The following is a 24,278-nucleotide window of genomic DNA, read 5'->3' as shown; positions in this document are numbered from 1 at the left end:
TCTTTCCTCATGAAAATATTGGCTGTAAACATTCTAATGAGAAAAAATTTAAAAGCTATTTAAAGGTCTGTTTCCTGTAATCAGACATTTAAGGCCTAATGACAATAGTTACAGGGTCCACATGCTCCTAACAGTATAGTGGTGCTATGCCCATTCTCTCCCGCTACCCTGTTCCTCAAATGCAAATTCCAAAGATGTGTGAGACAGGTTATTTTCCCCAGCCAGTCTTTATTTGCTGGCTCATAATTACATGTTTGAGAGTATGTTCTAGGACTAATCAGGAAACATAAAATACAAAAACAATAAAAAAGATATAAAAAACTTCTACCAATTAAAAGGGTACAGAAGGTACAGAGATTTCCAACATATCTCCTGCCCCAACACATGAATAGTCTCCGCCATTATCAAAATCCCCCACAAGAGTGGTATATCTGTTACAACTGATGAAGCCACACTGACACATCATTGTCACCCAAAGTCTATAACTTATATTACATTGCCTTCATGGTGTTGTACATTCTGTGAGTTTGGACAAATGTATAATGACATGTAGCCACCATTACAGTATCATACAGACATCAAATCGGAAGGACTTAAAAAAATAAGCAACTCTGACAAAGTCTGAGAAATCTATTTTAACTAAAAAGTGCTGAGAATGGAGTAAGACATATCTAGTAATCAAAATGTATTTTAACTTTAATCATCACAAACTTTATACAAATTGGACAATCCATTCCATGAGTTGGGTGCACCAGTGAAGCACTTTCCTCCATGAGAGGTTATTCGGAAACAATTTTATTCACCAGGGTGGCCATGCCTTCTTATAGATGCTCAGGATTCTACCAAACTTATTTACCCAGGTTCGCTGTTCACTTAAGCCCGCTCTGGTTGAAGAATGAGGGCATCCTCCTCTCAGTCACTGACAAGGATAATACAGAGCTGGAAACAAAGACCCATCCTTTGCTAGACAGGGAAAGAAATTCTCATTTCTGCTGATAAGTTTTTCAGGGTGAGAAGATGAAAAACTTGGTTCTAAATTTCTTTTGGCAACAAAATTAGAAACAAACAAGTAAGAAAAAACAAATGCTATTAGTTTGTTCCAGTTGCAGTTATACATAGATAAGGACTAGAAAACAGATAGTTTTATGAATATCTATTCTAACTACAAAAGAAATCTTTTGGAAAGCCCAGTTATATGAACTTCCAATTTTGGAAATAATCAGTTAAAACTCTCCTTCAGTGTTGATATGCTCACTATTTCTCAATACTCCTTTACCCATTTAAAAATACCTTTTCATCACCAATTCAAACTTGTTAAATACTGAAGATCTAAACAGATGGCTGCACAATTATACTCAGGCTTTCATTGGTTAAGTCTATGTGTTTGTTCTTTAGATAAAAGACCTATTTGTTATCCAAAGAGTTCTATCAAGCTTCTCGTATCATTGTGCTCTATCTTTCTCAATTAGTATCTTTTTAAAAACTAATAAAAATTTGTGAGAGAAAGTAATATCTAGCTCTAAAAAAGGAATAGGTAGCAATTCATTTTACCTCCTCTGTTGATTTCTGAGGGCAGTGAAGGTGCCATCATATTTGTGTCCATTGGCTGAGACCCATCCTGGGTCATGGGGTCTTCAGGAGGCAGGTAAGCAGGTGGTGGCGTATCAGCTACAAAGTTTCAAAAAAATTATTTCTTAACCCTTAATAAACATCCATACTTAAAATATATATTCTCTCCTATGCTGAAATTCTTAAGAGATCAAATTGCCATTTCAACCTCCCCATCAAAAGACTGAAATGTTTATAGTCACTGGACTTGATATACAATTTGTCAAAATTATTACTATCCCATAATCTTATACATTTTTAATGAAAATTCGATGGGAGGAAAAGCACTATATGTCAGGATCATGACATCTTAATACAATCAGAAGAGCAATTAAACTTTCATACAATTCATTCTGAGTGAACCTCTGCATTTCATAGTTTCACTGTGATGGAAAACTTTGAAAGCTACACGAGACTTCCTTAAAAAAGGAGCTCAGGGTCTCTTGCATTAAACCTACAGGCTTTTAAGAATTTACTAAATAAGTTTCATTACAGCCTACTGATTTAAACTGTTAATTTTCCATGACTTTAAGCAATGTTAGGACTATCTTCTCTCTACTTATTTAAATAGTCACTAGTTTTAAAATCCCCAAGTAATAGAATGATAGGAAATAAACCAGTTTATCACAGCTATCTTCTATCTCAGGATTTACACGTTTCTTCTGAAGAACACACAGCCAGCTGGCAAATAAGAGGCAAACATTATGATTTTTGAAACAAAGAACACTAATGTTAAGTCTTGTATTTTCTTAATATGAAATAAAGGATATAGATTTCCCACAAACAATCCCTTTTGATCCAAAAGCAAGTTCCTCCCTGGCTATCATGAGCCCATCTAGCATATATGACAGAACCTTGGGCATCATGAATACTTGGTTAAGTACTCAAGACAACTCAAGGAAACTGTCAAACACAAATAGCTAATACTGCTCCTTCAGAGATTCCCAAGACTGACCCCTCCAGCTGAATCACAACCCAATAGCTTCCACCATCCAGCTGCTAACAAGCAATGATTCAAAGCACAAGAAAACTACAGAGACCTAATCTAGATGCCTTTTTAACCCTTTCTCCAGCTTCTTTTAGTTCCACTTCTTCCCTGCAGCTGTGAGGCTGACTGTTTTTACCTCAAGTCAGAAATGAAGACAAAGAGCCTCCTCTGAGCCAGAATCCAATTTCTGCCAACGAGCTGGTGCAAGTTCCACTGGCAACCTGTGGTATCAGCACCACCAAGAGGGACCAGATAATAACTGGTGGAATTCTACTATTCTCACTGGTACCTCCCCCGTCCCCTGCAACTTTCTTTCCTCTACTTGGCCTGTGCTTTAACCCCTGACATCCAGGAACCAAAGTGTAAACTCAAGCAATCTTCATTTTTTTTCACTCTTGGGCCCACCCTGAGTTGCCATGCTCAAAAGTCTTCTGAAACTAATCTCACCACTAACCTGTCCATCAAATCTAATGGGTTTGAGAGGGAGTAGAGTGGACAAGAAATCACTAAATGATATTAGTTTGGTTTTTAAACTATCTCCCACCCTCATCCCAAACAGCTGTGGATTGAAAACAAAACAATGCAAAATAAACAGGCTTAAAATAAAAGGGTATCATAAATACATAAAGAAAAGGAAGCAATATAAGGTGTGAACCACTTTCCAATTTTTGAAGGCCCAGCATTGATGTTTAATTCCAATTTACCTAAAAACATTTCAAATGACCCAATGTGCCTGCCCAGTCATTTTTCCTTCCTAAAACATTAAGAGATGTCAAATGTATCTTTGTTGAGGGTATCCTTCTTGAGGTCTATTGGCAAGAAATCTGGCACTAATTTTATTTTTCTGAGATGCTTGCTTATTAATCTGTAACTTGAAAAATAATGTCCTAATCATTTATTTTGATAACCACTACACCAGCAGTCTTACATTAAAAAAAGAGGATAACTGTTTTTTTCTTTGCTAAATTGAACAAGCTGATGGTTTTCAGTACTTCTGTTGTAATTCCTTTGTTGTTAAACTATGTTTCTTGGGATTACATTACCATTTAAATGACTTTAAGTAGGGGGGTGTGATCCCTCAGGAAATATCTTTTCTGAGGTTGCATTTCTAACAGGGGTTTTTCCATGTTAATCGAGGTTTTGTTTCTCATAACATCAAATGTGTATAACACAATATTTTTCTCTTTCTTTTATCAAGAGCAAAGACTGTAACAATTATGCCACTCCCTGAAGGAGGCAACTATCTCAAACCCTTTTAAAAATGAGGAAAAAATATAGCTTATTCAAGCACCTGTAAATGACAAAATACAACACTGCTTACATGGCTATGAGGTCTCTTTTCAGCAAAAGTTGTACCCTAAGAGTACTAGAGCACAGTGCCTTATACGAGAGTTTAAAATCTTCCATTCCAAGTGACCCAGCTTCTCCGCGACACTGTGATAGCACTGATCTAACCACAGAACATCTGGGAACATTTCAACCTACCTGGCATCTGGAAAGGGCTTCCTGGGTCTGAGCTGGTGGGAGAGTGTGGGTAGGTGCTGCTGCTGCTTCCAGGAGAGTTTGGGTAACTGCTATTGGGAGAATGAGGAAACGGGTGGCTGTTGGGTTGCTGGAAAGAATCCGGAAAAGTGGCATTGAGTGGCATGTGAGGCTCATTTTGTCCTAAATTACGAAACTGAGCTAAGAGGCTGTGCTGAGGATTATATTCGCTGTGTCTTGGAACTAGCACTGGAGGAAGAACTGGAAAAAGGAAAAGAAAAAAAAGAAAGACAAATGAGAGTGATGAAAATCTGTAATTACACTACAATAAGGCTGAAACAGAATCTGTAAATGACAACAAATTATCTGAACCCTTGCCGTACTGTCAACTCAAGAGCACCACCATTGGTGCTCAAATGAAAGGCCATTTTACACTCAGGAACAAATATGGAAACAAATACAATCTCTTTAAGACTCACTGATGACATATGCCTGAGATCTGTACCACTGACAAACTGCCTGCCTGAGGAATACATTCTTTTAGGTTAAAAATGTTAAAGTTCCCCCCCCCCATTCTTAGTTTTTCATTCACTAAAAACCAAAGCACAATTAAGAATACATATCACCACTGACAGTTCCACTATACAGCCCTGCCAAGATTTTACACTTGAGTTAATATTTATTAAATGATATGAATACATACATGTTTTAAATTGACACACTAACTCACTTTAAAACAAAAAGAAGTGTAGTAAAATAAAGTTGAGGATGTAAATACAGTGAACACAGAAAATCCACAAAATATGTTGTTTTGTGGGACAGAATTTATGTTGTGTCCTATCCTAGCAGTCATACTTTATAAACATCTTTTCTCTAAGGACCTTAATGTATTTACCCACTTCTCAGTAATTCTTACCACCACCTGTTAGGCCAAGGAAGAAATGGGTCATACAACCCACATTTTGCTAATTTTGCTAATTGAAAACTCAAGGTATAAAAGCCTAAAATGTAGGCACCTGTTGAGAAGCAAAGGAAAATGTATTGAGATATTACATATCTATAGTAAAATGCACAGATCTCCATATAAATGAAATTGTGTACAGTCTTGTGGCTGACGTCTTTGGTTCAACATTAGGTCTGTAAGCTTCAACCTATGTTGTGTGTGTAGCATCTTAAGTGCATATACTACAATTTATTTGATGATACAATTTTATCTTCTGCTGATGAATATTTGGGTTGGTTTCAGTTTGGGGAAATTATAATAAAACTTCTATGAACATTCTTTAACTTGTCTTATTTTGAAATATTTTCAAACTTACAGAAAAATTGCAAGAATAGTATAAAAAAATGCTTGTATGTCCTTTACATATTCACCAATTTTTAACATTTTAGCACATTTGCTTATTCATTCTCTCTCCTCCCTTCCCATTCCCTCCCTTTTCTGAATCACCTCAGAGCAAGTAACATATATCATATGTCTACCCTATATTTCAGACTAATTCCTAAAAAAAAAAAAATACCAGCCTATATACGAAGGGTCTTCAAAAAGTTCATGGAAAGATTCATATTATCTTTTAATTCTATTTTCCACAAACTCTTGAAGTACTCTCATATACACTTTACAGTTACCAAACTTGGGAAATCTGTTAATACAATGATTTTATCTAATATAAAATCATGTTCCAACTTTGTCAGTTGTCCCAACAATGTCCTATGTTGCAATTTCCTGATACAGATCTCCACTAGGAACACGTATTACACTTTGTTTTCATATTTCTTCAATCTCCTGTAATCTGAAATAGTTCCTCAGCCTTTTTTTCCCCCTTTCATGCTATTGACATTTCTGAATACAGGACAATTATTTTATAGACTCTTAATTTGGGTTTCCTTGATATTTCCCCATGATTAAACGCAGAGACTTTTGGTAGTGCTACTACATAAGTGATATTATGCCCTTCATGGAGTATACTCCTGAAGCACGCAATGTCTGTTTGCCTTACTGGTGATGTCAATTTCAATCACTTGGTTAAGGTGTTGTCCAAGTTCTCCACTGTGTAGTTATTATTTTTCCTTTTGTAAGTAATAATTAGTAGGAAGATACCTTCAGACTATATAAATATTCTGTTCCTCAAACTTGATCCCCTATGAGTATTTAGCAACCATTTTTGCTTCAATCAATTTTTGCTACAATGGTTGCAAAATCATTTTTTCTTTAACTTCATCATTCCTTATTAGTCAGAATTCTAATATAAGAAAGAGGTTTCCTTTCTCTTGCATTTATCTTTGTGCCTAAATATAATGATCAATCATCAATATGGGTTCTTAGTCAATAGGCTATAATCTATTACTGTCCTTATCTATTTTGATGTTCATGTTGTCTCAGATTTGGCCATTGGGAGCCCATTCAAGCTGGTTCCTATGCCTTTTTAACATGCTTCCAGTTTTGAGCATTTCTTGATTTCTGGAACAAGACGTCCCAGACTTATCTCTTATCTTCCTCTCCCCAGCCCTGGAACTCATAGTTTTTAGTAAGGAATGGTATTTAGAAACCAAAATCTGGGCTCTAGCTGTGCTCCATATGTCTACCGGAGTCACACTGATTCTAGGCCCATATATGTATGTGTTAGAAACAGTATGTTTATATTATTCTCTCCAATCCAACTCCACAGGGATTTTACTCACCTTCCCTTATTTCATATCTGTATCTCCTTCCTTCAACAGTGAGAACCTTGGCCACCAACATCAATATGTTCAATAAGTTTGCTTAATCCTACAGTACACTTGAAAAAATTTCAGAATTGCTCTATTCATACCATCTTATAAAACAAGCCTACTAAGACAAGTTTGGGGTTTGTTATCTTCAAAATTTGGGGCATATAGTCAAAGTACTTGGATTCATTCAGATTCATTCAAAATTTACATGGATTCATTCCCTCCCCCTTCAGTGTTGTTATTTTATTCAATTTTTTCCCTTTCAGTAAGTTTCTTCATTTGGATGCACTTGTTTACATTTAGTTTAGGAGTTCCCCTCGCCAATCTTTGATTTTTCTTTTGTAATGCAAAGAATGTTACCAGGAATCTAAAAGTCAAAACAATACACTCCATCCCTCTCCCTTCTACTCAGTCCCCCCACTCTAACCTCCTTACAGGGTATGCAACTTCATTTTTTTTCTGGTTTATCCTGTGTTTCTTCTTGGAAAAAATAAAAAGGCAGATAAATATATGCTTTCTTATTTCATTTTTAGTACTATGTATACCCTCTTGCTCTTGGCTTTTTCAACTATATCCTAGAAATAGCTTCAAATTAGTGCATGGAGATCTTCATTTGTTTTCACAGCTAATAACTATAGTCTGGGCAGTTAGGTAGTTTACAATATTTTCCCATTGCATATAACACTACAGTGACTGTGCATATATACTCTAGGACTGTCACCAGGTGTATATTCAAGGTAAATTCCTAAATGTGGAAATGCTGGGTGAATGCATACGTAATTTTGCTAGTGTCAAGTACCTCTTCATAGTGGTTGTACCATTTTGCATTGCCACCAGCAACGTCTGAGTACCTTTTCCCCACAGCCTCCAGAACAGACTGTGTCAAGCTTTTGGTTTTTTTGACAATCTGGTGGGTGAGAAATTTTGGTGAAATTTTAATTTACATTTTTCTTATGGCAAAAGTTGATCTTCTTTTCATGTATTTCAGAAGGTGTTTTATTATCTTTTTTGTGAATTGTCTGCTTATGCCTTTTGCCCATTTTTGGCCTTCGTTAAAAAAATATACTAGAGATATTAGCCTATATGTTGCAGATATTTTACCACACCCCGTCATTTGTCTTTTGACTTGCTTATGTGCAGAAGTTTTTAACTTTTTGGTAGTCAAATTTATCAATATTTTCTTTTATTGTACATGGGCTGAATCATAGAAAGCCTTCTCCTATGCCCGGATTATAAGGAGGAATTCATCCATGCATTCTTCTAATGCATATAAAGTTCCATAATTTATTTAGATCTCTGATCCATTTGGAATTTAATTTTATTTATAGAATGAGGAATGGGTTTAATTTAATCTTTTTCCAAATGTTTAGCCAGTTATCCCAACACCATTTATGAAAAAGCCCATCTTTGTCTCAGTGATTGGAGATACCACTTTTTTCATAACGTTCCATATAAATTTCGTCTATTCTTGACATTTCATTCCATTCCACTTCATTCTATTCTAGTCTGTACCCCAGTACCACTCTGTTTTAATTACAGCAGCTTTATAGAAGTTTTAATATCTGATAAAACTAGCCTTTCTCAGTTCTTTCTTTTCAGTTTTTTAACTAAAGTCATATGGAAAAATAAGCATGTTATCACATTGTCTACTTTCAGAAAAAAAGGATTATTAGTACTTTTACTAGGATCACATTATATTCATAAATTAACTTAGTAAAGATTAATATCTTGATACTGTTGAAATGCCCTATTCAAGAACTAGAAGGTCTGTTCAAGTCTGCTCTTGTATTTTTATGTCCTATAGCTACTTATCCATATGCTAGAGCTGCCATAACAAAATGTCACACAGTGGTGGTTTAAAAAACAGAAATTTATTTTCTCACTGTTATGAAGGCTAGAAGTCCAAAATCAAGGTGGTGGCAGGTTGGTTTCTCTTGAGACCTCTCTTCCTGGTTTGCATATGTACAAGCCTCTTCGGCATGTGCTGACATGGCCTTTTTTCCTGGTGTCTTTCTGCCTGTCCTAATCCCATTTTCTTATAAGAACACCAGTAAGATTGCATCAGAGCCGACCTAATGGCCTCATTTTAACTTAATTACCTCTTTAAAGGCCCTATCTCCAAAACCAGTCATATTCTGTGGTACTTGGGGTTAGGACTTCAACATGAAGTTTTGGGGGGCACACAACTCAGTCCATAACATCACATATTTCTTGCTAAATTTACTAAGTATCTTTTCTGTTGCTATTCTAAATGGGGTTTCTCCTCCAATATATTTTCTAACTGGTAATTATTTATATATATGAAAGATATTGATATTTTCAGGTTACTTTTATATCTTACAACCTGCCTGATATTTTGTTGTCTGAGTTATTTTCATCATTTTTTCTTTATAGAGTTCTCCAAACGTATGATCATGTCACCAAACGGATACAATTGTACTTTTTCTCTTCCAGTTATCTTCTCTTGTCTAATTGCATTTAGTTAACAGTGACAATATAATGTTAAAAAGTAGTGGAGAAGGCAAACTTCCTTGACTTATTCTTGTCCTTGATGGGAATGCCTCTAGCATTTCTATTATGTTGAGGAAAAGTATCTGTCTATTCCTATAGTTAAGTGTTTTTATTAGGAATCAGTGTTGAATTTTTGTCAGAGGCCTTTTCAGCATTTCTGGTGATACTATTATGATTTTTCTTCTTGGGCTTATTAATATGGCAAATTATTCTTGCATTCCTGGCATAAAACCTGCTTGGTCACGATGTACTATTTTCTTAATGGAGTGTTTGAATCTGATCACCAGTAATTTATTTAGGATTTCCACATCAATATTCATAAGTGATACTGTTCTAAGTTTCTTTGTGTGTGTATGCTATCTTTATCAGGTTTTGGTGTTAATGTTATACTTGCTTCATAAATGTTTGTATGCTGTGAAACAATTCATCTTTCTAGATAGTCTCTCAATGTATGGTTGACTCCCTCTGTAAAACCATCTGGGTTTGGTGCTTTCCCGTGAACTAATTCCTTGTTAACTTTCTCTATTCCTTCAATGTAAATAAATTTGTTTACACTTTCTATCTCTACTAAGGCTAATTTTGGTAAATTATACTTTTTCTAGAAGATTATCTAAACTTCACCTAAGTTTTCATATGAATTTGCATAAAGGTATGCAATGTAATAATTAATTTTTTCCTTCTACATAAATAGCTGATCCCCTCTTGTTTCTTATTTTTTTATATTTGTGCTTTCTGCTGCCTTTTTAAAATTGATTATATTATCTAGTTTTGGTCTCCCCCCCCTAAAAAAAACAAGATTTGGATTTGTTGATCTGTTTTTCTACTCTCTACCTCATTTTTTTTTTTTTTGCTTTTATTATCTCATTCCTTGTACTTTCTTTGGTTTACTTGGATGTTCCTTTCCTAACTTTCTGAATGAGAATTTAAAATTCATTTTTATTCTTTCATTTTTACTGGTAGAGGTGTTTAGGGCTATGAGTACCCAGTATGGCACACAGGGCTGGGGTGGGTGATCATACCCTAGTTAGAATGTGTGGATTTCCTGTTTACTCGGTGTCACATACAATTCTAACAATGTTATTAATTTCTCAGAAAATTACAGTAAAAAATGACTGGTAACAGCAAGGAAGGAGACAGATAAGATATAAAACTAGACTCCAGAACTAAGGTCATTTGTGTAGAAAAAGACACAAATTGATTTTTAGGTCATGACCATATTTCACAAAGTCCACATTAACATCACTACCACCACAGATATCTACTATCAGCCCAAACCATGCTGAGCACATTACACCACTCTAAAGATAAGAGCTCTCAGAGGGGTAACTTACTCACCTGTGGTCACATAGAAAGCATCAAGAGCCAGGATTCAAATGAAGGCAATGGGGACTCTCAACCATGGTGTTCTACCACTTCAGTCTCCAACAATGTTAAATTATATTCTATGTAGTCAAAGGCATGGGTAAGTAGAATAAATTCCAGAGTGTTTCTGGACATATTAAAGGTCACTTCATTTAAAAAGAGAAAACTTCGGTCTAGTAAGTTCAGGTATGAGAAGTACCTAGCTCCCTGGCAATGCATGATAAATGAATCACTATCAAAATCTGATTTGTGTAGTCTGAAGCCTTTATAAGTAGGGTGTATGTTTTGGCTTGCCTGGGACAGTCCCAATTTGTTACCTGATATGATTAGTAATAGGCAACCCTTGTCAATGTCAAAAGTGTCCTGGCTTGGACAATAAATTATATGGTCATCCTAACTATAGGCAATGACTAATTAAATTCAGGAAAGGAAAGTGACAGGTCTGGAACAGCTGCCAGCTCCAGAAAGAAGTATTAATGTGGAAGAGAAAAGACCCGTGGAAGCTAGATAGGCTAAGTCTACACACATGCATTACTCTAAAATAACAGAGCCCAGGCACCTCTTCCCTGTGTGAAATCCTAAAGGACAAGGCTGTTGCTCTCTCCCAGATGTCTCCCCACCTCCCCATCCCTTATGCTTGTTCCTTTTATTTCAGCAATATTTCAGGTAAGGAATAATTATCTGTTTTCTATTGGGGGAAAAGGAAAGAAGAAACATCCAGACTAGTTATCCATGTTTAAGCACACTTTCTATGTGCAATTCTCATTTCTCAGGGGAGAGATTAACCAACCTAAAGAATTAGGATTTGCAAACTCTAGACCTGACACAGGTCAGAAACAGGAAGAGAGAGGTTAAAGAACGTCTTCCTCTTACTGTTTCTAGCCTGTGTTGCAGGCTATTTCTATTTTATGGAAAACAGAAATATGGAGGATGGACTGTCTTGGGGAACCATTTTCCTTGGTGCACTAAGTTCCCACTTAGCAACTTCAAAGAATGACCCAAGTTTGGGGGCTTCCCTTTAAGGGCTGGTTAACTTGAATTATACGAATATCCTCTGAAACAGGAGCTCAATGTTAAAGCACCTTTCTTTGTACACACACATTTCCTTTTGATCTGAGTCATTTAAAAATCAGACTGTGTGTCATTCCTATATTCTAGGCTCTCTAACATGGTAAAACTCTGACCTGGTTTCCGCACTCCACCCTTCAGGTATATTCTGAAAAAAGTGATTTCACCACTCCTTCCTCCACCCTCTTGGAAATCTTTAATTGCTTTATGTCTTTTAAGGGAAGAAACTATCTTCCCTTCTTTTCCTGACCTCTCAAGGAGGAAAAAATCTTCAGCCTTTTCTCAGGGATGCACCTCTGCTTTTTAAACTATCAGTGAAAAAATAAAATCCCTTTTCTAGTCAACAGGGAAACCAAGTTAAAGTTTTAGGAGATATTTTGGTTTCAGGAAGCAAGTTTAGGGAGATATTCGTGATTCTGCTATCAGACTCAGCTCTTCTGTGCTGTCAAGGCACAAGGAAAAGAAATAAAAAAGAACAGCTATAATTGGAAAGAGGAGCTAAGCTCCAGAAAGCATTCCTGTACACTCTAGATTTGAGCACTTTTTCAAGATTTTCAAGTACTGCTTAAAATTCTATCACTAAATTGTCAGTGGTAGTCTACTAAGTCTGACAAATCCCCATTGGGTTGTGACCCACAAAATATTTGTGAAAAAGCAACTTTTTTCTTTAAACCCACAAAAGAGTTCTGATAAGAAGTTACCAGACCCTTGCTTATGTCTGTCCACACAGACACAATAGCAAACAAGCTACTTGCAACCTGGGGGTATGTAAGTGCTTTCTAGTTCCCAAGGGTTGGAGAAGACATTTAGATAAGACATCTGAGTTCTAGTTCTGACTATGATAACTGTCTTTGTGACTTTGAGCCAATCACTTAACTTCCCAGGGTCTCAATTTTCTCACACAAAAGAGCAAGGGACATGTTCTCCAAGGGGCCTTTCCACTCTAAATTCTGCAAGTTGTCTCACCAATGAGAATGCTACTTTAGGTACGTCTGGAGCTTTTGTGTCCAAAGCTCAGTCCCAGATGGCATCTCAGTTGAGTCTCAGGACATTTCAGTGAAGTCACCTAAGAACAGAAAGGCGACTGAGGGCTCATCGAAGAACAGCCCAGGAGTCAGTCCAGCTGCAGTTATTCTCATTGAAAAGGGGAGGGCAAGCAGCCAAAGCAGCTGTGCCCCATATAATATCTATACTAGACAGATGTCCTTAGATATTGTGTGTGCTCTGTGACCTTCTAAATGGAAACATTTCAAGTAGAAAGTGGTGGAGAAGGTAAGACCACTTAAAATTTAATAGTAAATGCATTTATGAAATAAAAGTCCTTACCTCAAGCTGTGTCATGGAAACTTTAAAGAAATGATTCTCAGAACCCTAATCAAGGTTAAATTTCAGTGACAAGAGCCAAATCTCTGAGTGGTGGCACTTTACCTTTTTGTTTGCTGATTGGTGGTGAGGTGATGGTAGGGTGGGTTTGAAATATTAGATAAAGCTCACTGTGTACTGTATACACCTCCATCATGCAGGGCACTGCAGATTAGAATAGGACAGATTTCTGTCCCTGCCCACACGGAGTTTCTATCACTGAATCCTCACAACAGCCATCTCCATTTACAGATGAGGAAGCAGGCTCAGTAACACATCCAAGGTCATACAACTGCTAAATTGAGGGCCAGGATTTGAATTAAGTTCTGCTCATAACTGCCAGATGACACTACTGAGTACTATAAAACTGGAAAGAAATTGTAGAAGTTATTTTTTAAATTCTCTTTCTCTCCCTCTTAGTTTTTTTGGGGAACGTCTTTTTAAAAGATAAAATAGGGGGCCGGCCTGTGGCTCACTCGGGAGAGTGCGGTGCTGATAAAAGATAAAATAGTTTTGCCTAAAGGTAGCAACACAGTAGTATTTACTTTCTAGGAATATATTGATTACAAGTATAAATATACTAATAGAAGACAAATATGTGAACACAATTTGAACGTAAGTAGAGAAGTAAATTGTATTGAATAACAGTATCCTCAAGCTTAAAAAAAAAAAAAAGCATTAAATTTAGTTAAAAATAAATTTACTTAAAAATCTACCTTCTGAGTACCCAACTGCTGGGAAAATAGAATAATTTAATCAGGCTTCCCTCGCCTCACACCCTGGTTTTTGGCTGGTGACTGCCCCGGGCGGACGCCGCTCCGCGCAGCCATACTTTCCAACCTATGGCTTCCAAGGACCTGTTTGTCGGTTACCTAGCTCATAGACCTGCCTGTGAGGGGTCTGGTAACCCAGCCTGGCATGTGAGGGGTCTGGGGACCCAGCCTGGCGTGTGAAGGGTTTGTGACCAGTCTGTGAACGGGCTTGAGGGGTCTGTGAGCTCCAGACCCAGCCCTAGCTCAACAATTGGCCCAGTCGGCAGGATTACAGGCAGGTAAAAGAGCAGAATTGGAGTCGTCAGCAGGATTCCGACATTAGCCGTAGCTCGACAACTGGCATAATCATGTAGCACTACACCAATCTTCCAGATAATGCTGGCCAGTGATTTTCTTTTTATATATTACAGATGACTTCCTTGAAATATATCTCATCTGTGAGACTATGCACCCATAGTACATCTGCTAAGACTCCATGTCCTAGTCTAAATTCCTGCCCCAACCTATCATTTGGGGGAACTGTCCTCTCACTATATTCTTCACCCAGCTATCCCTAGCTTTTTGTAGTTTCCATCTGCTAGTTTTACACTTCCGCACCTTTGCTCACTTAGGCATATTTCCAAGTCTCAGTTACAATGTCATCTCTTTTATGGAACCTTTTCCGGTCTTTCTGCCCACTACCCAGTATAAGTGAATTCCTCTTTCCTTTGTGCCCACTGTAGCCTTTCATAGTAGCATCTGCAACATTTCATCGCTGATTTGGCTTCACCTCACCGGACCATACATGGGCTGGTGAATACGGCCTAGGGGAGGGAAGATGAGGGGTTACTACTGCATGAACTGGCAACACAGCACTAGGTTTCTTGCCTTATCTATGTCTCTAACTATGGAACTTGAACTTCAATTTTTTCGTCTTAAATAAACTTTGTATTTAACATCATCCCATTCACCTCTAGAACTCTGTACAGTATTGGTCCCGATTCTTAGGTCATATATAGATTTAAATTAGAATGATATGGAAAAAGTCGGCATGACCTTACACTAAGCTGACAGGAAAATTCAGTGTCCAGTTTTTTGAACAAGCAGCATGGTGTCACAGAAAAAGTACTGGCTTTGAATCAAGACAGCCCAGGGTCCTGGCTGTATGAATTTAGGCAGCCTAAGTTCTCACCTCAGTTTCCACGTGGGGATAAGAAAACAAGCTGCCAACAGCACTGCGAGGATCAAGAGTGGCGGCACACAGCAGGCTCTCAAACGCCAGCTCCCTCTCTCTCTGCTCTTCCCATCCTTACCCCAGTTTCCTTTCTTTTGCCAAGTATTTATTTGCTTAACTTCCAAAGAAGGAAGATGCTATGCTATTAGAGACTTCAAAAGTTGTTAGAGGTTGAAAAAAAATTTCAGGGCGTAAGCTAAAAATCTCAGGAGAAAAGAAAAATCCTTTGTAAAGCACACATGAAATCTAACAGTCAGAGGTAGGTTTTAAATTTATACTTCCAAAAGTGAAAACTTTTTTCAATTATTTACTAGCCAATTAACAGGGGCAATTTACTCTTAAAACCTCTCTTATTAGTAAAATGGGAATAACAGTACCTCTGATTTTTATTTATATAGTGCTTTTATTAATTTATATACATGCCAAGTACTGTACCAAATGTTAACTCATTTAATCCTAACTCTGATCCGAGGCATTATCATTACCTTCACTTTATAAAAGTGGAAGCTAAGGTATAAAGAGATTAATTTGCCTAAGAATATATAACCAGTAACCAGTGGAGGCAGGATTCAAACCTAAGCAGCCTAGTTCCAGAATCTAAAAGCTCTTAACCACTGTGCTATGGTGTTTCTCACAGTGCTGCAGAGGTTAGTTTTAACAAAGTTGTGGGCTATGGTAAGCACTCAGTGAGGTATAGTCACCATTACACATAAAGCAGTTGACTCTGGTGTGCCCAATCATCCATCAGACTCTATTGATATGTAAGTACTGTCCCCAGGTGTCACACCAGGCTGCTTTACTCAATTTGTAATTGCAGCAGAATTAATTATATTAAGCTCATTCTTAGTTCAAATTTGATTCGGTTAAATATATTCCATGAAACTGAGACATTTGTTATCTAATGAAGATTACTGACCAACAGGAAATAAAAACAATGCCTCCAGAAACACCTGAAGCACAGGTGTGGACTCTCCCAATTTACCATTATCAATCCAAAATTCATTCAGCTGGTGTACATACACATTTCAGATCACATGCTCTAATACTAAAAATTTTGAATGTCTCTCCCCCACCGTCCCACCCCCACTCCTTTGTTAGAGAAAACTGATTAAAGAGTGGGAAACCATTTTGAGGAAGCTGTATAGTGGCAGTCGTTAGCAATGTGAATTTTAGAGTTAGACTTTAATTTGTATCCTTGCTCTCTATTTACAAGTCATGTGAAACTTAAACTTTACGTATCTCAGTAGCCCTGTTGGAATCTACCGTAGCGGTCAGTATTAAATGAGAATACAGGTGAAGTCATAAGCACAGTGTCTAGCACATAGTAAGCATAAAAAGTAGCTCTTTAGCTTTTGCTGCTATTTTTATTATAACAATTACTGTTAGTTCTGTTTAGTGAAATCTTGCTTACATTACAAATTTCCTTTTTATTCTCAGATGTACACACAAGTTATGTTCCTTGTATCACTGTTTCAGCCGTATTATGTTGCAAGAACACATTAGTGCATAAAAGCCTTTTCACATGCATTATTTAATCCTCACAACCCTGGGAAGTAGATATAGACACTCCCCTATTTCACGGGTTAGCAAACACAAGCTCAAGTGACTGACCCAAGGTCAAAGTTATCGAGTACCAAAATTTAGTGCCTTCCAACCCCAGGAGCTCCCCCACCATATTTTAACTGTACTACTAAAGGAAAATAAATATCTCCTTTAAATGGCCTTATTTGTCCTGAATTTTCTTTAAAAACTCCACTAGACACTTACCAGTTGGCAGGTGGCATTCTGCTATGAGCAAGAGCCTCTCCTTTCTCTCCAATCTACTTACAGTAAACATGGGTTCCTAGATTCCTGTTTTCCCCCAATGGTTTAATTCATTTCTGTCCTTAATTATTTTGTTGATCAATCTGTCTCAGATTTGGCCAGGGGCAACTCCTTCAAGCTGGTCCCTGCGTCCCTGTGACATGATGTGCTTCCATTAATTTTCTTTTAAACAATTCATTTTGAAATCAGCTGGGCTTTTTCCCCTGTTTAGAAACTGTAGGTTATATGTTTCAAAAGGATTTATCCACAACTGTTTTCTAACTTAACTATCTTACTTAAACATCTGTCCCGTATTTTACCATACCCTATGTAAACCTTTCCAATGTTAAAAGAGATACCATCAGAAAAAACCCTTCTGAATCTGTTACAAAGCTAGCCAGCTACACATAATTGATAGGAAATTACAGAGAAACACAAAGGAAAAATCATACAAGGCAGTCTCACTTTTATCATGCAAGTATGTGTGTTCACTTTTAGCTTACAAAAAGCTGCCCAAATACCCCTTATAAAATCATACTTTTTCTGCCTTATTTTGACTGAAGATTCCAGACAGGCAAGCAGGTAGTCAAGTAAAGGTGATGTGTGACTACATAAGCCAGACCATAACTTAGACAAGAAATGGCTTCTTCCAGGTGAATGAGTGAAGAACTAAGAACAGTAGTATCTCTTGGAGAGCTATTTTAGAACTGAGTCAGTGGTACAGTAGAATATAAACCCGACCTTCCACCTGTAAGGTCTGCTAAGATTCCAGAGCATAAAAATTTGGATTTAAAAAACAAGAGGGAAAAATCGCTAAATAGTCCTTTGTTGACCTAAATCTTTTTATTTAAATCATAGTATTTGCAGACTGTAGATCTTTCATCAAAGAAGTTACGTTACTCCTGGTTAACACAACTCATGTGGCTTGTAGCAGCTTTATGAAGAGCAGACCTGCAACCGAGTATTACGGTCAGGCTTCAATGCTAAAGGTCACAGGACAGAGAAATCCTGTTGAGGGCAATGACAATTAGGAAAGTGGAACGGGTAAACAGCAAGTTAAGTATTTATCTCCCCACCTCCCATAGATGGGGAAGAGCTGCTGAGATAATTCTGGCCAGATCAGACAAAACCCAGGGGAAACAGAAGTCTGCAGCCTTTCAAACTAGTCCTAACACCACTATCTAGCAACTACACCAATCCCCAGCCAAGTCTGCAAACTGACAAAATTTGGGTTTTTCAGTTCTACTCTTCTTAAAGGCCTCTTAGATATTTAACACAATGCTCATGGTATCCATTCTACAGTTACTCCAAACACCCCAGATCTGCTCCTTAAAATAAATATCCCCTTTTTGCCTATTTTCTCCCCCAAACAAATCTCATTTTTCCAAATATCAGGACAGAGGTTTGATGATTTGGCTAAATCATGATTTGTATGTAGTCTTTCAAGAGAATATTTGCATTTTGAAGTGGAAAAGGGCAAGGCGATGGGATATACATTTGGAGGAAAAAAAATCTCCAGTCTTTTCTCTGAACCTTATTGATATCTAGTACCAAGTAGGCTGAAAGTAAAACCAAGAAAATCAATCAGTCTGAGATCATTACTTACATAAGCCAATTGTCTCTTCTCTTTCTCTTCCTTTTGCGAGTGTCCAGAAAGGTCATAGGGCACTTCTAACAAGGGTCAAATCATCTGTAACTGCCCCCCCACGCCCACCCCAACCACACAAACCTACAAGAGATCATTGAGGATGACCTACACATGGGAATAATAAGCCAAAAAGCACACCTCACAAGGTCTCAATTATTATCAACTAAAGCTGATCTTGGATTATTAGCCAGGTTTTTTCTTTTAATTTAAAATATTTTCACATGACTGCAATTAGTGTACACACAACTTTGATTTATTATGACAAATGTATTCCAGTTTTCTTAAGTCATATTTTTTGGGGTTTTGCTTTTAAACAGCTGCTACTTGCTGCTGTTCTTTCTGCCCTATGAACTAGCAGCGCTGGGTAGAAGAGAGCTGCACTTTAAATGAATCCAGAAGATGAGAAAATATCTTCTCTTGCCACCTAATATTGCAAAAATAGAATAACAAGAAAAATAATGAAGTAGAGGACAAAGATCAGGAAAGCAAAAATATAAGCAAGATACTTTGTATGATCTATAGACTATTACTGTCTTAAATTTCCAGATAGGAGTAGATTTGGCAATAGAAAACTTCCACAATCAAATCACATTGTAGTTGTTTAGATGTCTGCTTCAATTGACGTAATTTATGTACTTTTACAATTTATGTAAAAGTAACATAGTAACAGCTGAAACTATCTGTTCATAAGTTAATAAACAACCCAAAACAAATGTCCCAAATAATGCACTTGAACACTTGCTCAGAAAAAAATAAATAAAAATAACAAACTTCACATTTTACTCTGGACTTAAAACTATGAAATCCACTAAAAGACCTGGGTATAAAATCCTACTCATTTCTATATTATTTCATATGTTTCTAATAATATTATAGATGACAGTGATAAAATCTTGGAGAAAGTTCAATGTCTAAACTCCATGTCTACTCAAGCTGTGTCAAGCATGAATACAAGTAGTGACTAGTGCTTTTTCAAAAAAAACTGCCATGTGGACTGAAGAATCTCTGAGCCCTGAGTGAACTGGGGAAGAACAACTGCCAAGGCCATGGGCATTCTCCTCACCCCAAGGCATCCCTCCTGCAGGAGGTCTCTGCAAACTGCCTCAATGGTTCTTCCCCACCAACCACGCTTCAGGCATAAATGCTTTGGTTTGTACTTCCTAACTTTTAAAGCTTCATCTTAAAGTTATATACATCTCTCCCCCATAGAAAAGGATCAGAAAAACATCCAGCCTAGAATTACAAACTATAACTATATATAGTAGTATATTTGTATTATAGTAACCCCTATGGAACACATGTGCTAATTTTCCTTAGTCTCAACCTTTCATTTTAATTTGTTTTATCCTGATCTACTTTATTAGTAATATTTTTCTATTTTATTGTATTGCTACCTATAAATGGATTTAAATCCCTTGTACAATGAAATATAAATGTATATCTGCACTACCACATAGGGTGGAACATCTGGAATGTCCAGATGTGTTAGCAGTAGGTAAGTGAGGTTTTTTGTGACTATTCTCAGGTTTATGACTTAGCTGCACCCTCTACCTACACCTCAATTGTTCAGTTTAGCACACACAGGTGATTACATGCCTGTGCATGTAATCTGGGCAGGTGCGGTTCCTAAGGATTTGTATGTGTTCTATAAGTGTCTGAATGAAAAGAAATTTAGATGTACATAAACACAGGGCATACTGCCTTATCTGAATTTTCACAGTTAATACTGTCACTAATTAATCCTGTCTTCCAAACACTTATAATGATTCTATCTTTACCTGGTTTACAGACTCAATTATTAGACCCCCAAATATCACCACTCAGATAAACTTGAAGGAATAGTCAATACATTTCCCCCTACTGTAAGATTTTAAAAAAAAAACTCCAATTAGAAGTTTTTGTTATGGGCCGGCCCCGTGGCTCACTCGGGAGAGTGCGGGACTGGTAGCGCTGAGGCCACGGGTTCAGATCCTATATGGGGATGGCTGGTGCACTCACTGGCTGAGCGTGGTGCAGATAACCATGCCAAGGGTTGCGATCCCCTTACCGGTCAAAAAAACCAAAAAAAACTTGTTATCACTAGTTCATATAAGTACAATATGGTGAAGCTAACATTTTTTAAAGACTCATTTTTCTTTTAAAAATATTAATTTTACTCATCTTAGTTAGTATTTTGTGTGAGAAAATTGAGATATACGCAAATGAGAAGCCAAAAAGAGCAACTTTGCTGCATGCTAGAGTACAATGGCTGTCTTAAGGAAAAGCACTAGTGGGACTGAGTCGTGAGCTGAATTAGCTGCTGTTGGGAAAATATAGGAAAATAGTCAGGGCCCCTCAGATGTTCAGAATCTTGCTGAGCATTTGATATAAATATGCACGTGCCCAGGTGTTCCCTGGTTGTCTGATGTAGACGCACATGTGAACCCAGGTGTCCTGGGTTATGGACTTAAGTATAAAGGACAAGTGGCTCTGATCCACAGGGTCCCCCGCCCCCACTGAAGGCTGTTGATGCCAGTGCCCCCAGAATGCCCCGAGAGGCTGCCACTGGATTTTTCCCAATAACCTAGTGTTGACCTGCATGTGAGGGGTTTGTGCTCCAGTCTGTACAATAGGTTTGAAGGGTGTGAGCCCTAGCCTTGACAATACAAATGGAAACTTAATATAACTAAAATAATGAAACATGCTGACTTTAGTTATGAATTGCTTTCACAATACAACTGGCTAGTCCGACAATTGCTTCAGCCATACAATTAGCATAGTTATGGCCCTAACCCAACAACTGGCATAGTTGTGTAGCTTTACAGCTGCTTATTCATGGAATACCATTTTTAAAATTTAGATAATTGCAGATTCACAAGCAGTTCTCTGTAAGAACAGAGAAATCCTACTTACCTTTACATCACAGTCAGAATACTGATGTTGATGATGTCAAGATATAAAAACTGCCATCGCTCCAAGGATCCCTCAGTTTGTCCTTTTATGGCCAGCCCCGCTCCCCTCCTGTCCCCATCCCCTCCTTAACCCCTGGCAACAAACAATCTGTTCTCTATTTCAATAATTAAGACTTTTTCTTCAAGGCAAAATTTACCAAGCCATGAATTACATGGTGACTGAGGCAGCCAGAGTCAAAACTCGCATTCAATCAACAGGTGAAGAGGATTTTAGGTGTATTTTAATCTACAACAGCTGGCAGCCATTATGCTGAAAATGAGAGCACCTGGAAGCTAACTCCAGGGTGTTACTGTAAAGATCAAAATTGAGATCTCAGAATTTCAAGTTCAGGTTTAATAAGGCCTTTCAAGTTAAGTTCAAAGTGCAGAAGATAATTTTCAAGAACCATGTGGAAAAACAAAAAAAAGGCCAAATGGCAGGAAGTCTCTAGTAAGACATTTTAATAGCAGCAGATAGCAGCTGAATGGTCTTCTCAATACCACAGTTAGATGACTTACTTAACCACTGTTAGCATTTACTTTGGTAATGAAAAAGAAAACCTACATTTAATTCAACCACTAATAAGTAGCCTTGATCCTGAAGGGTAGTAAAAGTCCAAGTAAACAGTCCACGTGTTACATCATTAGCAGGGTCATAGTCTTCAGAGGCTCTACGATCTTTCTCTTTCCTGTTAGTGTCCACACATTTGCAGAAAAAGAAATCCCTAACATTTTCTACTTTCCCAAAGATGTATTTTTTCAGTAATGGGCAAAGTAGTACCTTTCAACAAAATGAAATTTCTTCCCCTCACAAACTCTTTGCCATTGTTAACTATAATAAATACAAGTTGCTGCAAAGTGTTTCTCTAAGTTTCATTTTTGTCCCACTATTTTTATGATCTTATTTAAAACACAAAATGGCATAGAATAAATTACTATTACTTGAATCAATAAAATTATTTTTGGTCAAAGAGATATCAAAAGATATCCAAAAGAACAATTACAAAACTTGCACTGAGTTAAATGACAAAGCATGGCTTTCTCCCCAACTTCTCCACCGAATTAAAGACACCTTATCACATCTTATCAGAGTGCTAATTCATTAATGAATATCACAGAAGGAAAATTCTGGAAAAAGCAAGTCAATTAAAATACCTGTATCAGAACATGCAAAATTCAAAATGCTGAATGATTTAAAAAATTTATTAGTATCTCTTTCCAATAAATTGAGAACTTCTCCTAGACAACTGGATTTGATGACTTGCCTGGAAACTTTAAACCAGTGGTTCTCAAACTTTAGCATACATCAGAATCACCTGAAGAGCTTGTTAAAACACAGATTGCTGGCCCCATCCTGAGAGTTTGTTTCAGTAGGTCTGTGGAAGGGTTTAAAAATTTGCATTTCTATCCATTCATCCATTGATGGGCACTTAGGTTGATTCCATATCTTGGCTATTGGGAACAACGATGCAGTGAATGTGGGAGTGCAGATATCTCTTCAACATACTGATTTCAAGTACTTTGGATATATACCCAGTAGTGGGATTGCAGGATCATACGTTAGCTCTATTTTTAGTTTTAGGGGGAACTTCTGTATTGTTTTCCAAATTGGCTATACTATGTACATTCCCACCAACAGTGTATAAAGGTTCTCTTTTCTCCACATCCTCACCAACATTTATCTTTCATCTTTTTGATAACTACCATTCTAACAGGCATGAGGTGATACCTCATTGTGGTTTTAATTTGTATTTCCTTGCTGATTAGTGATATTGAGCATTATTTTTTTTCAAATGGAATAACATTCAGCCTTAAAAAAATAAGAAAATTCTGTCATTGTCGACAACATGGATGAATCTAGAGGACATTATGCCACATTAAACAAGCCAGGCACAGAAAGACAAATACTGAAGTCCCCCATTTCCCATTCCCTTGTTTTTTACCTTCAGTCAACCATGGTCTGAAAATATTAAACAGAATACTCCAGAAATAAACAATTCATAGGTTTTAAATTGCATGCCATTCTGAGTAGCAGATGAAATCTCATACCATCCCACTCCATTCTGCCTGAGATATGACTGTACAGCGTGTCCACTCTATATACGCTCCGCACCCATTAATCACTTAGTAGCCGTCTGGGTTATCATGTCGCGGTATCACAGTGCTTGTGTTCAAGTCACTTTTTACTTCATAATGACCCCAAAGTGCAAGAGCAGTAATGTTGGCAACTTAAATATGCCAAAGAGAAGGCATAAAGGAAACACCCTTAGGTGAAAAGGTGAAAGTTCATGCCTTAATAAGGACAGAAAAAAAATCATTTGCTGAGGTTGCTAAGATCTTTGGTAAGAACAAATATTCTATCCATGAAATCGTAAAGAAGGAAAAAGAAATTTGTGCTTGTTTTGCTGTTGCACCTCAAGCTGCAAAAGTTACAGCCTCAGTGAAGGTTATAACTAGCCTCACCTTAGTTAAGATGGAAAAGGCATTAAATTTGTGGAGAGAAGACATGAACAGAAACGTTCCAACTGACGAAAATGTGCTGTGCCAGGAAGCATTGAGCCTATACAAAAACTCCAGCAAGGAAATGACTGACACCAAGCCATTCATTCTAAGTAAGGGATGGTTACACAGATTCAGGAATAAAGAAAGTCAACAGTAGCCAGACAATATGCCACAATGCCTATGTCATTCACCTTGCTTCATCTCATCACGTAGGCATTTTATCATCTCATATCACAAGAAGGTAAGTATAGTACAATATGGTATTTTGAGAGAGAGACTACATTCACATAAGTTTTAGAGTATATTGTTATAACTG

The 24,278-nt window shown here is 37.2% G+C and overlaps 1 protein-coding gene across 1 annotated transcript in view; it reads right to left on the bottom strand.

Moving 5' to 3' along the window:
* The window catches only part of SMAD1 (SMAD family member 1), a 72,050-nt gene that overhangs the window by 12,122 nt on the left and 35,650 nt on the right, over positions 1 to 24,278 (bottom strand). Inside the window, exons 3-4 of the mRNA XM_063107762.1 lie at positions 4,082 to 4,339; positions 1,552 to 1,668 (exon numbers count right to left, since the gene is read on the bottom strand). Coding sequence (XP_062963832.1) covers positions 1,552 to 1,668; positions 4,082 to 4,339 — 375 coding nt within the window. The remainder of the gene's footprint in view (positions 1 to 1,551; positions 1,669 to 4,081; positions 4,340 to 24,278) is intronic.

Source organism: Cynocephalus volans, chromosome 9, assembly GCF_027409185.1.
Source record: "Cynocephalus volans isolate mCynVol1 chromosome 9, mCynVol1.pri, whole genome shotgun sequence".
NCBI lineage: Eukaryota > Metazoa > Chordata > Mammalia > Dermoptera > Cynocephalidae > Cynocephalus > Cynocephalus volans.
Note: the sequence above shows the minus strand (reverse complement) of the source record. Positions and strands in the feature narration are given on the sequence as shown.